Below are 19,087 nucleotides of genomic sequence, written 5' to 3' on the forward strand. Positions count from 1 at the left end.
AAAATACTTTTTAAAATTAAAGTTACCATGCAAAAGTGTAAACTAATAGAAGTTAATACATTTAATGCTTGTAAAATTTAAAGAATTTTAGTATATCAATAATTTTATAAGTTATTAAATGTAATATTGTTTTATATAATTATTAAATTTAAATTGTATCATATTATAAAATTACAAAAATTTATTTCTAGGTTATAGAAATAATTATACGTTAATATAAGATATAGAAATAAAGGAAATTTTTTTAACAATAAATTAATTAATTTCATTCGATCTCAAATTTAATTTAATTAGATTAAATAAATAAATAAAATTAACTCAAATTTTTATTTTTATCAACTAATTAAATTATATAGTATAAGGCTTAAAAACAAATTTCAAATAAACATAATTTTTTTTTTGATAATTTAATAAAATATCAATAATATAAAAATTGTGCGGACATCAACCTAATTCCTATATAAACTGAGAAATCATCCTCATAACTTTCTCTATATTCTTGCATAATTGTCACCTCATGTAACACTCTCAACTAACCCATCTCATCTTTGATCGCCACATATAATCTAATACTTCAATTCTTCAAAAATAAAAACATTTGGAAACCTTAAAATCCTCATAACCAAACACATGGACAACTTTAAAATTTTCATACAACTTCTATAATTAACTCTTTGAATCTTTCACTTCTAACATCTCTTCGGCTCAATTTAAGACAGAACTCATCACTCAAACACAATCAAACACACTTGTTTTAGTATTAAAATGGCAATTCAATTTTTGTTAATTGCTCTCTTCTTTTCCAATTTCGCTTCTTGTCGCGAGCTTCATGCGTCAAAAATGGCGGAAAAACATGAGCTATGGGTGTCTGAATATGGAAAAACTTATAAAGATGATCAGGAGAAACTTAAACGGTATCAGATTTTCAAGAGCAATGTTGAGTTCATTGAGTCGTTTAATGCTGCGAGTAATAAGTCATTTGAGTTAGGGATTAATCAATTTACGGATTTAACTAATGAAGAATTTAGAGCTCTTTCGACTGGTTATAAGAAGCCTAGTAGTTCATCAATGGCGGTAACAGCGTTTAAGTATGAGAATGTTACTGATCCGCCTTCTGATATAGATTGGACAGACAAACATGCCGTTACGAGTGTTAAGGATCAAGGACAGTGTGGTAAGTGGCATGATTTCAAACATTTTCCTTTCTATTTAACGCTTTTTATATTAAATATTTTGGTTAAACCTTTTTTTTTTAATTATAATGAATTATAGCTAAATTCGTTCAATAGAGTTAATTAAAATTTTATTTTGCTATGATAATATATATCGAATCATTTGAATTATGTGTCTTTTCTTGATTCAATCAAATAACTTACGTGACAAGGATCGTTACATAAGCAAAATTAGAAGCAATTAATATAAATTGGTGAATTTAGTTATATTTACAATTTAGTCTTTCAATCATATACTGTAATTAATTAAATAATTTTTTTAATTAGTAGTGACACTGTTGGTATATTTTAATTTTCGAACATGAAACCATTGCAAAATGAAACTCTTTTCCAATATATTCGAAGATATAATTTCATTATTTACCATTTTTATCAGTGCTTCTAAAACTTACAAGTTTTATTAGTATTGGCACAATATTCATGTTAATTTTTTGATTCATAAAACCATTTGAAAAATATATATTTTCCATGTCTATTTATATGAGCATTTTTGTTTTCGTATAACTTGACTTATAAGCGAGCTTGCTATATTTCGTATGAGCAGGAAGTTGTTGGGCTTTCTCAGCTGTGGGAGCAACAGAAGGACTTCATAAGATAGAAACAAAACAATTAGAATCCCTGTCCGTACAAGAGCTTGTAGATTGCGACATTAAAGGCGAAGACAAAGGTTGCGAAGGAGGTTCGATGGAGGACGCTTACAAGTTCATTATAAATAATCGCGGTATCACTACCGAACTGAAATACCCTTATAAAGGAGCCGACGGGAAGTGTGACACTAGAAAGGTAACTTCTAGGATAGTTAAAATCACAGGGTACCAAAAAGTTCCGGCCAACAACGAGGAAGAACTAATGAAGGCAGTGGCTAATCAGCCTGTCTCGGTCGCAATTGATGCTGGTGCAAAAACATTTCAGTTCTATAAAAGTGGAATTTACAGCGGGAGCTGTGGAAGTGATGTAAATCATGGAGTATTAGCAGTGGGATATGGAAGAACTAAAACTGAAATAAAGTATTGGCTTGTCAAGAATTCATGGGGAAGAAAATGGGGAGAGAAAGGATTCGTGAGAATGGAGAAAGACGTAAAATCGGAGAACGGTCTTTGTGGTATAGCGACAGATTGTTCTTATCCAGTAGCATAAACATTCGCTATCACTTTGTTAGTAGTTAGTGTTTTTTTTTGGTTCTCGGAAATATTTTTAGATTGAGTTAAATAATGTATTCCAATCGAGAATTAATTTTAGAAATAAAAAATTATTATTTCTGTGCTAATCGAGAATGTGATGGAGTTAACCTTTGGATACAAAGATGTACTGTGTTGATACTCTTAATTTGATCAAATTATTTGAAGCACTCATAGTTAGCTTTGACTTATTATTAATACATTTCATTTCATTCTAATTGAAAAAAAAAATTGATTAAGAAAGTAACTAATGTAAGGTATTAAACTCCCGAACTTTCAAGTTGGAACCAAAACTCTCTATTTCTCCAAACTTTTTTCTATTTTTTTTTAATTTAGTCATTAAATTATGGATCATGTAATAAAATGGATTTGAATTTTAATCTTCTTTAAGTGTGGTTAATGACAAACCAAATGCAAATTTAGAGAAAGAATTGTCATTATTTATTAGTTCAATTTTAAGTTCGGAGCCAACTAAAAAACGTTTATTCTGAAATCTGGATAAACGGGTCTTTCAAATCATTGTTTCTGTTACATTTAATATGTTAAGATATATACATATAGGTCATATTTAGTTCATAAAATAAAATAGCATTAAATAAAATAATAATTTTTTATAATGTTTATTTCACAAAATCATGGAATAGAAATTCCATAAAATAACTATTCCATGAAGTAAAGTAAATAATAATCATTCTATAAAAAATAGTTATTTCATTCCACATCAATTTCATGAACCAAACATGAAGGTCTAATATCACTTATTTATATTTTAGTGTATAGTAACACATGATCGAATATTCAAAATCAAAAGAGGTTGGTTCACATTTTCAATTTTTGCATTTTGTAGGCCCAAACCGTTTTACGGCAATTATTTGAAGAGTTTTTTAATATATATGTATTTTATAAATTATTAGTAAATAAAATACTTTTTAAAATTAAAATTACCATGCAAAAGTGTAAACTAATAGAAGTTTATACATTTTATGCTTGTAAAATTTAAAGAATTTTAGTATATCAATAATTTTATAAGTTATAAAATGTAATATTGTTTTATATAGTTATTAAATTTAAATTGTATCATATTATAAAATTATAAAAATTTATTTCTAGGTTATAGAAATAATTTTACGTTAATATAAGATATAGAAATAAAGGAAATTGTTTTAAAAATAAATAAATTAATTTCATTCGATCTGAAATTTAATTTAATTAGATTAAATAAATAAATAAAATTAACTCAATTTTTTATTTTTAACAACTAATTAAATTATATAGTATAAGGCTTAAAAACAAATTTCAAATAAACATAATTTTTTTTTTGATAATTTAATAAAATATCAATAATATAAAAATTGTGCGGACATCAACCTAATTCCTATATAAACTGAGAAATCATCCTCATAACTTTCTCTATATTCTTGCATAATTGTCACCACATGTAACACTCTCAACTAACCCATCTCATCTTTGATCGCCACATATAATCTAATACTTCAATTCTTCAAAAATAAAAACATTTGGAAACCTTAAAATCCTCATAACCAAACACATGGACAACTTTAAAATTTTCATACAACTTCTGTAATTAACTCTTTGAATCTTTCACTTCTAACATCTCTTCGGCTCTATTTAAGACAGAACTCATCACTCAAACACAACCAAACACACTTGTTTTAGTATTAAAATGGCAATTCAATTTTTGTTAATTGCTCTCTTCTTTTTCAATTTCGCTTCTTGTCGCGAGCTTCATGCGTGAAAAATGGCGGAAAAACATGAGCTATGGGTGTCTGAATATGGAAAAACTTATAAAGATGATCAGGAGAAACTTAAACGGTATCAGATTTTCAAGAGCAATGTTGAGTTCATTGAGTCGTTTAATGCTGCGAGTAATAAGTCATTTGAGTTAGGGATTAATCAATTTACGGATTTAACTAATGAAGAATTTAGAGCTCTTTCGACTGGTTATAAGAAGCCTAGTAGTTCATCAATGGCGGTAACAGCATTTAAGTATGAGAATGTTACTGATCCGCCTTCTGATATAGATTGGACAGACAAACATGCCGTTACGAGTGTTAAGGATCAAGGACAGTGTGGTAAGTGGCATGATTTCAAACATTTTCCTTTCTATTTAACGCTTTTTATATTAAATATTTTGGTTAAACCTTTTTGTTTTTTTTAATTATAATGAATTATAGCTAAATTCATTCAATAGAGTTAATTAAATTTTATTTTGCTAAGATAATATATATCGAATCATTTGAATTATGTGTCTTTTCTTGATTCAATCAAATAACTTACGTGACAAGGATCGTTACATAAGCAAAATTAGAAGCAATTAATATAAATTGGTGAATTTAGTTATATTTACAATTTAGTCTTTCAATCATATACTGTAATTAATTAAATAATTTTTTTAATTAGTAGTGACACTGTTGGTATATTTTAATTTTCGAACATGAAACCATTGCAAAATGAAACTCTTTTCCAATATATTCGAAGATATAATTTCATTATTTACCATTTTTATGGGTGCTTCTAAAACTTACAAGTTTTATTAGTATTGGCACAATATTCATGTTAATTTTTTGATTCATAAAACCATTTGAAAAATATATATTTTCCATGTCTATTTTTATGAGCATTTTTGTTTTCGTATAACTTGACTTATAAGCGAGCTTGCTATATTTCGTATGAGCAGGAAGTTGCTGGGCTTTCTCAGCTGTGGGAGCAACAGAAGGACTTCATAAGATAGAAACAAAACAATTAGAATCTCTGTCCGTACAAGAGCTTGTAGATTGCGACATTAAAGGCGAAGACAAAGGTTGCGAAGGAGGTTCGATGGAGGACGCTTACAAGTTCATTATAAATAATCGCGGTATCACTACCGAACTGAAATACCCTTATAAAGGAGCCGACGGGAAGTGTGACACTAGAAAGGTAACTTCTAGGATAGTTAAAATCACAGGGTACCAAAAAGTTCCGACCAACAACGAGGAAGAACTAATGAAGGCAGTGGCTAATCAGCCTGTCTCGGTCGCAATTGATGCTGGTGCAAAAACATTTCAGTTCTATAAAAGTGGAATTTACAGCGGGAGCTGTGGAAGTGATGTAAATCATGGAGTATTAGCAGTGGGATATGGAAGAACTAAAACTGAAATAAAGTATTGGCTTGTCAAGAATTCATGGGGAAGAAAATGGGGAGAGAAAGGATTCGTGAGAATGGAGAAAGACGTAAAATCGGAGAACGGTCTTTGTGGTATAGCGACAGATTGTTCTTATCCAGTAGCATAAACATTCGCTATCACTTTGTTAGTAGTTAGTGTTTTTGTTTTGTTCTCGGAAATATTTTTAGATTGAGTTAAATAATGTATTCCAATCGAGAATTAATTTTAGAAATAAAAAATTATTATTTCTGTGCTAATCGAGAATGTGATGGAGTTAACCTTTGGATACAAAGATGTACTGTGTTGATACTCTTAATTTGATCAAATTATTTGAAGCACTCATAGTTAGCTTTGACTTATTATTAATACATTTCATTTCATTCTAATTGAAAAAAAAAAATTGATTAAGAAAGTAACTAATGTAAGGTATTAAACTCCCGAACTTTCAAGTTGGAACCAAAACTCTCTATTTCTCCAAACTTTTTTCTATTTTTTTTTTAATTTAGTCATTAAATTATGGATCATGTAATAAAATGGATTTTGAATTTTAATCTTCTTTAAGTGTGGTTAATGACAAACCAAATGCAAATCTAGAGAAAGAATTGTCATTATTTATTAGTTCAATTCTAAGTTCGGAGACAACTAAAAAACGTTTATTCTGAAGTCTGGATAAACGGGTCTTTCAAATCATTGTTTCTGTTACATTTAATATGTTAAGATATATACATATAGGTCATATTTAGTTCATAAAATAAAATAGCATTAAATAAAATAGTAATTTTTTATAATGTTTATTTCACAAAATCATGGAATAGAAATTCCATAAAATAACTATTCCATGAAGTAAAGTAAATAATAATCATTCTATAAAAAATAGTTATTCAATTCCACATCTATTTCATGAACCAAACATGAAGATCTAATATCACTTATTTATATTTTAGTGTATAGTAACACATGATCGAATATTCAAAATCAAAAGAGGTTGGTTCACATTTTCAATTTTTGCATTTTGTAGGCCCAAACCGTTTTACGGCAATTATTTGAAGAGTTTTTTAATATATATGTATTTTATAAATTATTAGTAAATAAAATACTTTTTAAAATTAAAGTTACCATGCAAAAGTGTAAACTAATAGAAGTTTATACATTTTATGCTTGTAAAATTTAAAGAATTTTAGTATATCAATAATTTTATAAGTTATAAAATGTAATATTGTTTTATATAGTTATTAAATTTAAATTGTATCATATTATAAAATTATAAAAATTTATTTCTAGGTTATAGAAATAATTTTACGTTAATATAAGATATAGAAATAAAGGAAATTTTTTTAAAAATAAATAAATTAATTTCATTCGATCTGAAATTTAATTTAATTAGATTAAATAAATAAATAAAATTAACTCAATCTTTTATTTTTAACAACTAATTAAATTATATAGTATAAGGCTTAAAAACAAATTTCAAATAAACATAATTTTTTTTTGATAATTTAATAAAATATCAATAATATAAAAATTGTGCGGATATCAACCTAATTCCTATATAAACTGAGAAATCATCCTCATAACTTTCTCTATATTCTTTCATAATTGTCACCACATGTAACACTCTCAACTAATCCATCTCATCTTTGATCGCCACATATAATCTAATACTTCAATTCTTCAAAAATAAAAACATTTGGAAACCTTAAAATCCTCATAACCAAACACATGGACAACTTTAAAATTTTCATACAACTTCTGTAATTAACTCTTTGAATCTTTCACTTCTAACATCTCTTCGGCTCTATTTAAGACAGAACTCATCACTCAAACACAATCAAACACATTTGTTTTAGTATTAAAATGGCAATTCAATTTTTGTTAATTGCTCTCTTCTTTTTCAATTTCGCTTCTTGTCGCGAGCTTCATGCGTCAAAAATGGCGGAAAAACATGAGCTATGGGTGTCTGAATATGGAAAAACTTATAAAGATGATCAGGAGAAACTTAAACGGTATCAGATTTTCAAGAGCAATGTTGAGTTCATTGAGTCGTTTAATGCTGCGAGTAATAAGTCATTTGAGTTAGGGATTAATCAATTTACGGATTTAACTAATGAAGAATTTAGAGCTCTTTCGACTGGTTATAAGAAGCCTAGTAGTTCATCAATGGCGGTAACAGCGTTTAAGTATGAGAATGTTACTGATCCGCCTTCTGATATAGATTGGACAGACAAACATGCCGTTACGAGTGTTAAGGATCAAGGACAGTGTGGTAAGTGGCATGATTTCAAACATTTTCCTTTCTATTTAACGCTTTTTATATTAAATATTTTGGTTAAACCTTTTTTTTAATTATAATGAATTATAGCTAAATTCGTTCAATAGAGTTAATTAAATTTTATTTTGCTAAGATAATATATATCGAATCATTTGAATTATGTGTCTTTTCTTGATTCAATCAAATAACTTACGTGACAAGGATCGTTACATAAGCAAAATTAGAAGCAATTAATATAAATTGGTGAATTTAGTTATATTTACAATTTAGTCTTTCAATCATATACTGTAATTAATTAAATAATTTTTTTAATTAGTAGTGACACTGTTGGTATATTTTAATTTTCGAACATGAAACCATTGCAAAATGAAACTCTTTTCCAATATATTCGAAGATATAATTTCATTATTTACCATTTTTATCAGTGCTTCTAAAACTTACAAGTTTTATTAGTATTGGCACAATATTCATGTTAATTTTTTGATTCATAAAACCATTTGAAAAATATATATTTTCCATGTCTATTTTTATGAGCATTTTTGTTTTCGTATAACTTAACTTATAAGCGAGCTTGCTATATTTCGTATGAGCAGGAAGTTGCTGGGCTTTCTCAGCTGTGGGAGCAACAGAAGGACTTCATAAGATAGAAACAAAACAATTAGAATCCCTGTCCGTACAAGAGCTTGTAGATTGCGACATTAAAGGCGAAGACAAAGGTTGCGAAGGAGGTTCGATGGAGGACGCTTACAAGTTCATTATAAATAATCGCGGTATCACTACCGAACTGAAATACCCTTATAAAGGAGCCGACGGGAAGTGTGACACTAGAAAGGTAACTTCTAGGATAGTTAAAATCACAGGGTACCAAAAAGTTCCGACCAACAACGAGGAAGAACTAATGAAGGCAGTGGCTAATCAGCCTGTCTCGGTCGCAATTGATGCTGGTGCAAAAACATTTCAGTTCTATAAAAGTGGAATTTACAGCGGGAGCTGTGGAAGTGATGTAAATCATGGAGTATTAGCAGTGGGATATGGAAGAACTAAAACTGAAATAAAGTATTGGCTTGTCAAGAATTCATGGGGAAGAAAATGGGGAGAGAAAGGATTCGTGAGAATGGAGAAAGACGTAAAATCGGAGAACGGTCTTTGTGGTATAGCGACAGATTGTTCTTATCCAGTAGCATAAACATTCGCTATCACTTTGTTAGTAGTTAGTGTTTTTTTTGGTTCTCGGAAATATTTTTAGATTGACTTAAATAATGTATTCCAATCGAGAATTAATTTTAGAAATAAAAAATTATTATTTCTGTGCTAATCGAGAATGTGATGGAGTTAACCTTTGGATACAAAGATGTACTGTGTTGATACTCTTAATTTGATCAAATTATGTTGAAGCACTCATAGTTAGCTTTGACTTATTATTAATACATTTCATTTCATTCTAATTGAAAAAAAAAATTGATTAAGAAAGTAACTAATGTAAGGTATTAAACTCCCGAACTTTCAAGTTGGAACCAAAACTCTCTATTTCTCCAAACTTTTTTCTATTTTTTTTTTAATTTAGTCATTAAATTATGGATCATGTAATAAAATGGATTTTGAATTTTAATCTTCTTTAAGTGTGGTTAATGACAAACCAAATGCAAATCTAGAGAAAGAATTGCCATTATTTATTAGTTCAATTCTCAGTTCGGAGCCAACTAAAAAACGTTTATTCTGAAGTCTGGATAAACGGGTCTTTCAAATCATTGTTTCTGTTACGTTTAATATGTTAAGATATATACATATAGGTCATATTTAGTTCATAAAATAAAATAGCATTAAATAAAACAGTAATTTTTTATAATGTTTATTTCACAAATGTCACGACCCGAAATCTCGAGCCGTGACCGGCGCTAGGGAGTGGGAGTGGTAGCTCCGAAACCCGTAGCAAGCCTAAAAACGAGTAAAACTTTTTCGCAATATAATGAATAATATAAATAAAACGATCCTTCATAAAACATTTTCATAAACTTGAAATATTTACAATACTTGTAACATCGTCCGAAGCGATGTACGATAAGCCAGGGTCTTATCATGCGATGTCACACATCAAGCATAGCCCGGTTTGCAAAATATAGTAAACGGTTAAAAGCGCAGTTTAAAGCTTTATTTACATATCAGAGTTGGATAAAATATTAAAACCGTTCAGTAAAGCCATATTCATAACTAGGACTTGACATCTACTGCAGCACTATCGATCGACGTCTTCTTATTTACATACTTCCAAAATACGGACTTCTGAACAAGGATAGAAGTCCGTCACATCAAAACATTTTACCTGAAAGGAAAGACTATTTGGGGGTCAGTCAACGCTGAGTGAGTTTATAGTTTACAAATGAGTATTATTTAAAACAAAACAATGCTATAAACATTTATTCATATGCATCCAAACATAAATTCCGAATGAAACCCTACACCCAAATAAATCATTCATATTCGAGAATCATTGTAACCATAATATATAACATCATATCATTTGATCCTTAGTGGTACGGTCCCGAGATAGTTCGACCGAGTTACCGTTACCACGTGGCATAGTCCCGAGATAGTTCGACCGAGTTACTTATGCCACTACTTAATCCCAAGGTGTGAGTCCCGAGATAGTTCGACCGAGTTACTCACTAGATACGGGTCCCGAGATAGTTCGACCGAGTTACTCACGTATCTATCAAATACATAATCCTCCTTCCGATTTCACATTTCACATTTCTAATTATAAAGCGCTCAGATCAAAACTGGTGATCACACAGTTCCTATTGCCGCCCAATAGGAAAGCTTGTTTCATCGGACTTACATTGGTTTCAAAACAATGATGCATGTAATTTATAATAAACATTTCAATAATAAAACAATGCTATGCAATTTATATAAAAGTTTTGTATTTAAAAGTTATGCACAGTTAATACGTCAAATGTAAACATATATAAACTCACCGCTTGCTACTCCTAAAACCTCGATCGATTAACTGCCGTCTAGTTTAAGGTGCTCCTTGTCCGTTAGCTGCGTTCCTTGCCGGATCTAAATAAGATGTAAATTAACTTAAATAAGATTCTAACTCGATGGACTCTATAGACTTAAGGTAAAACGCACACTTGATTCGCTATAATTTAACCGTGTCTAACCTCGACCTAAAACTAACAAAGTAGACCTTTTTAAGGTCTAATAAAAATCCTAAGTCCAAGAGTTTATTTAATAGAAGTTTACAAACTTCTAACAACTTAACATGTTAATCGTCAAAGTTTTGCTTATCGACAAAGATTATAAATGACTAACACATTCCGAACTCAATCTCAACATTTTGAATAGCTAACATTATGTTAGTATTCAACTCATGTCGAACCCTTAATCGACATTTAACAAATCCATTTTTTTTTTTTAGGCGTTACGATTTTGTTATCGTAACTTAAACTTCTATTTATAAATTTAACATATAATTCTATTCCATTTTTCATAACAAATCTTAAATACCAATTTAACTAATAAATAACTAATCTTAACTTAACCTTAAATTATATATATATTCATACATTTTTGTTTTTTTCCATTTTTCCAACACTTTTGAACATTTTCTTAACAACGTAATCCACTTTTAACAACTCGCTAAGTTCTCGTTTTTAATTCAAACTCAAAGGTGTTCGAGCGAGGGTCGAAATCACGTCGAATTACCCTCTCCCCCGATGTCCGAGGGCTGCAATTGCAGCCCTCAAAGGCTGCCGCAGCTCTGCTCTTTAAGAGCAGAGCTGCTGCCCTGCGGCAGAATTCTGCCGAGGCAGAATTCTGCCCGTAGGGGCTGCTCATGGTGAGCAGCCTTTGCTGCTCACCGGAGCTATCTCCGGCCGCCGGAAACCCGTCCCGTCGAGCACCTAAGATCAGCCATCACCCTAGCCATTTTATTTCTCAAATTTAGCTCAAAATCAACTCTCAAACTCATTAAAAACTCACAACAAACATCAAATATCATAGCTGAATTCTAATCATTAAAATTACCAAATCCTAACATATTACTAATCCACAATTTACCAATTAATAAAGCTGAAAATAAATGGTTTAAAATTCTTTCACAATTCTCCAAAACCTAACATCAATTCACCCTCCAATTAACCTTAATTAATCAACCAAGCTTTAAATAAATGAAAGAAAAGAGTTTACCTTTGATTTTTTTAATTGATTTTTCCTTCAAAATCCCTTAGCTTGAGGTTGATTAATGGTGATGATGGAGGAAGGGGGTGGGTTCGGCAATGAGAGCTTGGTGAGGATGAGAGTTTGGTCTTTATGGCTTATGGTGGAAGATAAGAAAAATATGAGATTATGATTAATAGCTAATGGGTTTAGTTAGTGGGCTTTGGGTATATGGGCTTAACAATAGAAATAGGCTTTAATTAATCTTAGGCCCTTTTTTTTTTTTTTTTTAACTTAAATTATATTTTATTTCACTTCCGTAAACGTCGTCATACTAAACCCGAATCGTTTCTTAAACTTAACACTTCTCGTATAAATTTCATTTTTATATTCCTTTCGGGTACTTAATTCATTAGCTAGGACTAATTTCCTATTTATTTATAATCCTACTAATAAATATTCTAAAATAAAATAAAATTTTAGCTTAGACTTTGTTTTATCAATTTCTTAAATTTTCTAAGACCCGACAAAATCCTAAAGTCTAATCTCTTTTCCGTCCTTCTTTCTTGAAATCCTAAACTCCAAATATTTCCGGTACGACTTTTCCTTAAAAATCTTACGGGTTATTACAACAAAATCATGGAATAGAAATTCCATAAAATAACTATTCCATGAAGTAAAGTAAATAATAATCATTCTATAAAAAATAGTTATTTCATTCCACATCTATTTCATGAACCAAATATGAAGATCTAATATCACTTATTTATATTTTAGTGTATAGTAACACATGATCGAATATTCAAAATCAAAAGAGGTTGGTTCACATTTTCAATTTTTGCATTTTGTAGGCCCAAACCGTTTTACGGCAATTATTTGAAGAGTTTTTTAATATATATGTATTTTATAAATTATTAGCAAATAAAGTACTTTTTAAAATTAAAGTTACCATGCAAAAGTGTAAACTAATAGAAGTTTATACATTTTATGCTTGTAAAATTTAAAGAATTTTAGTATATCAATAATTTTATAAGTTATTAAATGCAATATTGTTTTATATAGTTATTAAATTTAAATTGTATCATATTATAAAATTATAAAAATTTATTTCTAGGTTATAGAAATAATTTTACGTTAATATAAGATATAGAAATAAAGGAAATTTTTTTAAAAATAAATAAATTAATTTCATTCGATCTGAAATTTAATTTAATTAGATTAAATAAATAAATAAAATTAACTCAATTTTTTATTTTTAACAACTAATTAAATTATATAGTATAAGGCTTAAAAACAAATTTCAAATAAACATAATTTTTTTTTTTGATAATTTAATAAAATATCAATAATATAAAAATTGTGCGGACATCAACCTAATTCCTATATAAACTGAGAAATCATCCTCATAACTTTCTCTATATTCTTGCATAATTGTCACCACATGTAACACTCTCGACTAACCCATCTCATCTTTGATCGCCACATATAATCTAATACTTCAATTCTTCAAAAATAAAAACATTTGGAAACCTTAAAATCCTCATAACCAAACACATGGACAACTTTAAAATTTTCATACAACTTCTGTAATTAACTCTTTGAATCTTTCACTTCTAACATCTCTTCGGCTCTATTTAAGACAGAACTCATCACTCAAACACAACCAAACACACTTGTTTTAGTATTAAAATGGCAATTCAATTTTTGTTAATTGCTCTCTTCTTTTTCAATTTCGCTTCTTGTCGCGAGCTTCATGCGTCAAAAATGGCGGAAAAACATGAGCTATGGGTGTCTGAATATGGAAAAACTTATAAAGATGATCAGGAGAAACTTAAACGGTATCAGATTTTCAAGAGCAATGTTGAGTTCATTGAGTCGTTTAATGCTGCGAGTAATAAGTCATTTGAGTTAGGGATTAATCAATTTACGGATTTAACTAATGAAGAATTTAGAGCTCTTTCGACTGGTTATTAGAAGCCTAGTAGTTCATCAATGGCGGTAACAGCATTTAAGTATGAGAATGTTACTGATCCGCCTTCTGATATAGATTGGACAGACAAACATGCCGTTACGAGTGTTAAGGATCAAGGACAGTGTGGTAAGTGGCATGATTTCAAACATTTTCCTTTCTATTTAACGCTTTTTATATTAAATATTTTGGTTAAACCTTTTTATTTTTTTTAATTATAATGAATTATAGCTAAATTCGTTCAATAGAGTTAATTAAATTTTATTTTGCTAAGATAATATATATCGAATCATTTGAATTATGTGTCTTTTCTTGATTCAATCAAATAACTTACGTGACAAGGATCGTTACATAAGCAAAATTAGAAGCAATTAATATAAATTGGTGAATTTAGTTATATTTACAATTTAGTCTTTCAATCATATACTGTAATTAATTAAATAATTTTTTTAATTAGTAGTGACACTGTTGGTATATTTTAATTTTCGAACATGAAACCATTGCAAAATGAAACTCTTTTCCAATATATTCGAAGATATAATTTCATTATTTACCATTTTTATCAGTGCTTCTAAAACTTACAAGTTTTATTAGTATTGGCACAATATTCATGTTAATTTTTTGATTCATAAAACCATTTGAAAAATATATATTTTCCATGTCTATTTTTATGAGCATTTTTGTTTTCATATAACTTAACTTATAAGCGAGCTTGCTATATTTCGTATGAGCAGGAAGTTGCTGGGCTTTCTCAGCTGTGGGAGCAACAGAAGGACTTCATAAGATAGAAACAAAACAATTAGAATCCCTGTCCGTACAAGAGCTTGTAGATTGCGACATTAAAGGCGAAGACAAAGGTTGCGAAGGAGGTTCGATGGAGGACGCTTACAAGTTCATTATAAATAATCGCGGTATCACTACCGAACTGAAATACCCTTATAAAGGAGCCGACGGGAAGTGTGACACTAGAAAGGTAACTTCTAGGATAGTTAAAATCACCGGGTACCAAAAAGTTCCGGCCAACAACGAGGAAGAACTAATGAAGGCAGTGGCTAATCAGCCAGTCTCGGTCGCAATTGATGCTGGTGCAAAAACATTTCAGTTCTATAAAAGTGGAATTTACAGCGGGAGCTGTGGAAGTGATGTAAACCATGGAGTATTAGCAGTGGGATATGGAAGAACTAAAACTGAAATAAAGTATTGGCTTGTCAAGAATTCATGGGGAAGAAAATGGGGAGAGAAAGGATTCGTGAGAATGGAGAAAGACGTAAAATCGGAGAACGGTCTTTGTGGTATAGCGACAGATTGTTCTTATCCAGTAGCATAAACATCCGCTATCACTTTGTTAGTAGTTAGTGTTTTTTTTGGTTCTCGGAAATATTTTTAGATTGACTTAAATAATGTATTCCAATCGAGAATTAATTTTAGAAATAAAAAATTATTATTTCTGTGCTAATCGAGAATGTGATGGAGTTAACCTTTGGATACAAAGATGTACTGTGTTGATACTCTTAATTTGATCAAATTATTTTGAAGCACTCATAGTTAGCTTTGACTTATTATTAATACATTTCATTTCATTCTAATTGAAAAAAAAAATTGATTAAGAAAGTAACTAATGTAAGGTATTAAACTCCCGAACTTTCAAGTTGGAACCAAAACTCTCTATTTCTCCAAACTTTTTTCTATTTTTTTTTAATTTAGTCATTAAATTATGGATCATGTAATAAAATGGATTTTGAATTTTAATCTTCTTTAATTGTGGTTAATGACAAACCAAATGCAAATCTAGAGAAAGAATTGTCATTATTTATTAGTTCAATTCTCAGTTCGGAGCCAACTAAAAAACGTTTATTCTGAAGTCTGGATAAACGGGTCTTTCAAATCATTGTTTCTGTTACGTTTAATATGTTAAGATATATACATATAGGTCATATTTAGTTCATAAAATAAAATAGCATTAAATAAAACAGTAATTTTTTATAATGTTTATTTCACAAAATCATGGAATAGAAATTCCATAAAATAACTATTCCATGAAGTAAAGTAAATAATAATCATTCTATAAAAAATAGTTATTTCATTCCACATCTATTTCATGAACCAAATATGAAGATCTAATATCACTTATTTATATTTTAGTGTATAGTAACACATGATCGAATATTCAAAATCAAAAGAGGTTGGTTCACATTTTCAATTTTTGCATTTTGTAGGCCCAAACCAATTTACGGCAATTATTTGAAGAGTTTTTTAATATATATGTATTTTATAAATTATTAGTAAATAAAATACTTTTTAAAATTAAAGTTACCATGCAAAAGTGTAAACTAATAGAAGTTTATACATTTTATGCTTGTAAAATTTAAAGAATTTTAGTATATCAATAATTTTATAAGTTATTAAATGTAATATTGTTTTATATAATTATTAAATTTAAATTGTATCATATTATAAAATTACAAAAATTTATTTCTAGGTTATAGAAATAATTTTACGTTAATATATAGAAATAAAGGAAATTTTTTTAAAAATAAATTAATTAATTTCATTCGATCTCAAATTTAAATTAATTAGATTAAATAAATAAATAAAATTAACTCAATCTTTTATTTTTAACAACTAATTAAATTATATAGTATAAGGCTTAAAAACAAATTTCAAATAAACATAATTTTTTTTTTGATAATTTAATAAAATATCAATAATATAAAAATTGTGCGGACATCAACCTAATTCCGATATAAACTGAGAAATCATCCTCATAACTTTCTCTATATTCTTGCATAATTGTCACCACATGTAACACTCTCAACTAACCCATCTCATCTTTGATCGCCACATATAATCTAATACTTCAATTCTTCAAAAATAAAAACATTTGGAAACCTTAAAATCCTCATAACCAAACACATGGACAACTTTAAAATTTTCATACAACTTCTGTAATTAACTCTTTGAATCTTTCACTTCTAACATCTCTTCGGCTCTATTTAAGACAGAACTCATCACTCAAACACAATCAAACACACTTGTTTTAGTATTAAAATGGCAATTCAATTTTTGTTAATTGCTCTCTTCTTTTTCAATTTCGCTTCTTGTCGCGAGCTTCATGCGTCAAAAATGGCGGAAAAACATGAGCTATGGGTGTCTGAATATGGAAAAACTTATAAAGATGATCAGGAGAAACTTAAACGGTATCAGATTTTCAAGAGAAATGTTGAGTTCATTGAGTCGTTTAATGCTGCGAGTAATAAGTCATTTGAGTTAGGGATTAATCAATTTACGGATTTAACTAATGAAGAATTTAGAGCTCTTTCGACTGGTTATAAGAAGCCTAGTAGTTCATCAATGGCGGTAACAGCATTTAAGTATGAGAATGTTACTGATCCGCCTTCTGATATAGATTGGACAGACAAACATGCCGTTACGAGTGTTAAGGATCAAGGACAGTGTGGTAAGTGGCATGATTTCAAACATTTTCCTTTCTATTTAACGCTTTTTATATTAAATATTTTGGTTAAACCTTTTTATTTTTTTAATTATAATGAATTATAGCTAAATTCGTTCAATAGAGTTAATTAAATTTTATTTTGCTAAGATAATATATATCGAATCATTTGAATTATGTGTCTTTTCTTGATTCAATCAAATAACTTACGTGACAAGGATCGTTACATAAGCAAAATTAGAAGCAATTAATATAAATTGGTGAATTTAGTTATATTTACAATTTAGTCTTTCAATCATATACTGTAATTAATTAAATAATTTTTTTAATTAGTAGTGACACTGTTGGTATATTTTAATTTTCGAACATGAAACCATTGCAAAATGAAACTCTTTTCCAATATATTCGAAGATATAATTTCATTATTTACCATTTTTATCAGTGCTTCTAAAACTTACAAGTTTTATTAGTATTGGCACAATATTCATGTTAATTTTTTGATTCATAAAACCATTTGAAAAATATATATTTTCCATGTCTATTTTTATGAGCATTTTTGTTTTCGTATAACTTGACTTATAAGCGAGCTTGCTATATTTCGTATGAGCAGGAAGTTGCTGGGCTTTCTCAGCTGTGGGAGCAACAGAAGGACTTCATAAGATAGAAACAAAACAATTAGAATCCCTGTCTGTACAAGAGCTTGTAGATTGCGACATTAAAGACGAAGACAAAGGTTGCGAAGGAGGTTCGATGGAGGACGCTTACAAGTTCATTATAAATAATCGCGGTATCACTACCGAACTGAAATACCCTTATAAAGGAGCTGACGGGAAGTGTGACACTAGAAAGGTAACTTCTAGGATAGTTAAAATCACAGGGTACCAAAAAGTTCCGGCCAACAACGAGGAAGAACTAATGAAGGCAGTGGCTAATCAGCCAGTCTCGGTCGCAATTGATGCTGGTGCAAAAACATTTCAGTTCTATAAAAGTGGAATTTACAGCGGGAGCTGTGGAAGTGATGTAAATCATGGAGTATTAGCAGTGGGATATGGAAGAACTAAAACTGAAATAAAGTATTGGCTTGTCAAGAATTCATGGGGAAGAAAATGGGGAGAGAAAGGATTCGTGAGAATGGAGAAAGACGTAAAATCGGAGAACGGTCTTTGTGGTATAGCGACAGATTGTTCTTATCCAGTAGCATAAACATCCGCTATCACTTTGTTAGTAGTTAGTGTTTTTTTTGGTTCTCGGAAATATTTTTAGATTGACTTAAATAATGTATTCCAATCGAGAATTAATTTTAGAAATAAAAAATTATTATTTCTGTGCTAATCGAGAATGTGATGGAGTTAACCTTTGGATACAAAGATGTACTGTGTTGATACTCTTAATTTGATCAAATTATTTTGAAGCACTCATAGTTAGCTTTGACTTATTATTAATACATTTCATTTCATTCTAATTGAAAAAAAAAATTGATTAAGAAAGTAACTAATGTAAGGTATTAAACTCCCGAACTTTCAAGTTGGAACCAAAACTCTCTATTTCTCCAAACTTTTTTCTATTTTTTTTAATTTAGTCATTAAATTATGGATCATGTAATAAAATGGATTTTGAATTTTAATCTTCTTTAATTGTGGTTAATGACAAACCAAATGCAAAT

At 29.2% G+C, this 19,087-nt stretch overlaps 4 protein-coding genes, 1 long non-coding RNA gene and 1 pseudogene across 5 annotated transcripts; 5 read left to right on the forward strand and 1 right to left on the reverse strand.

Annotated features, from left to right (window-relative positions):
- The first annotated feature begins 750 nt into the window (after positions 1–750).
- Positions 751–2,499, forward strand: LOC126669340 (senescence-specific cysteine protease SAG39-like). The gene is made up of 2 exons (XM_050362787.2): positions 751–1,174; positions 1,777–2,499. Exons 1-2 carry the CDS (start codon positions 766–768, stop codon positions 2,367–2,369), a joined length of 1,002 nt encoding a protein of 333 aa, XP_050218744.1. The 5' UTR covers positions 751–765; the 3' UTR covers positions 2,370–2,499.
- Positions 2,500–4,070: 1,571 nt separating this feature from the next.
- On the forward strand, positions 4,071–5,831 carry LOC126669339 (senescence-specific cysteine protease SAG39-like). The gene is made up of 2 exons (XM_056104562.1): positions 4,071–4,503; positions 5,109–5,831. Exons 1-2 carry the CDS (start codon positions 4,170–4,172, stop codon positions 5,699–5,701), a joined length of 927 nt encoding a protein of 308 aa, XP_055960537.1. The 5' UTR covers positions 4,071–4,169; the 3' UTR covers positions 5,702–5,831.
- Positions 5,832–7,387: 1,556 nt separating this feature from the next.
- LOC130014718 (senescence-specific cysteine protease SAG39-like) lies at positions 7,388–9,158 on the forward strand. The gene is made up of 2 exons (XM_056104546.1): positions 7,388–7,837; positions 8,437–9,158. The coding sequence occupies exons 1-2, from the start codon at positions 7,429–7,431 to the stop codon at positions 9,027–9,029; spliced, it is 1,002 nt and encodes a 333-aa protein (XP_055960521.1). The 5' UTR covers positions 7,388–7,428; the 3' UTR covers positions 9,030–9,158.
- A 676-nt stretch (positions 9,159–9,834) lies between these two features.
- Positions 9,835–12,213, reverse strand: LOC126669342 (uncharacterized). Its single transcript, XR_007638462.2, has 3 exons — positions 12,035–12,213; positions 10,819–10,903; positions 9,835–10,176 (listed from the first exon to the last, which is right to left on the reverse strand). It is a non-coding gene; the product is annotated as an uncharacterized LOC126669342 (long non-coding RNA).
- Positions 12,214–13,650: 1,437 nt separating this feature from the next.
- LOC130015067 (senescence-specific cysteine protease SAG39-like) lies at positions 13,651–15,511 on the forward strand (annotated as a pseudogene).
- Positions 15,512–16,952: 1,441 nt separating this feature from the next.
- Positions 16,953–18,756, forward strand: LOC126669338 (senescence-specific cysteine protease SAG39-like). Its single transcript, XM_050362786.2, has 2 exons — positions 16,953–17,430; positions 18,035–18,756. Exons 1-2 carry the CDS (start codon positions 17,022–17,024, stop codon positions 18,625–18,627), a joined length of 1,002 nt encoding a protein of 333 aa, XP_050218743.1. The 5' UTR covers positions 16,953–17,021; the 3' UTR covers positions 18,628–18,756.
- The last annotated feature ends 331 nt before the right edge of the window (positions 18,757–19,087 follow it).

The sequence above is a fragment of the Mercurialis annua genome, linkage group LG2 (assembly GCF_937616625.2).
Source record: "Mercurialis annua linkage group LG2, ddMerAnnu1.2, whole genome shotgun sequence".
NCBI classification, from domain to species: Eukaryota; Viridiplantae; Streptophyta; class Magnoliopsida; order Malpighiales; family Euphorbiaceae; genus Mercurialis; species Mercurialis annua.

Excerpts from the sequence above, each read along its gene's own strand:
- LOC126669340 (XM_050362787.2), top strand. The coding sequence starts at position 766 with ATGGCAATTCAATTTTTGTTAATTGCTCTCTTCTTTTCCAATTTCGCT. Across the intron at positions 1,175-1,776 it reads TAAGGATCAAGGACAGTGTG|GAAGTTGTTGGGCTTTCTCA; the intron begins GTAAGTGGCATG and ends TCGTATGAGCAG.
- LOC126669339 (XM_056104562.1), top strand. The coding sequence starts at position 4,170 with ATGGCGGAAAAACATGAGCTATGGGTGTCTGAATATGGAAAAACTTAT. Across the intron at positions 4,504-5,108 it reads TAAGGATCAAGGACAGTGTG|GAAGTTGCTGGGCTTTCTCA; the intron begins GTAAGTGGCATG and ends TCGTATGAGCAG.
- LOC126669338 (XM_050362786.2), top strand. The coding sequence starts at position 17,022 with ATGGCAATTCAATTTTTGTTAATTGCTCTCTTCTTTTTCAATTTCGCT. Across the intron at positions 17,431-18,034 it reads TAAGGATCAAGGACAGTGTG|GAAGTTGCTGGGCTTTCTCA; the intron begins GTAAGTGGCATG and ends TCGTATGAGCAG.
- LOC130014718 (XM_056104546.1), top strand. The coding sequence starts at position 7,429 with ATGGCAATTCAATTTTTGTTAATTGCTCTCTTCTTTTTCAATTTCGCT. Across the intron at positions 7,838-8,436 it reads TAAGGATCAAGGACAGTGTG|GAAGTTGCTGGGCTTTCTCA; the intron begins GTAAGTGGCATG and ends TCGTATGAGCAG.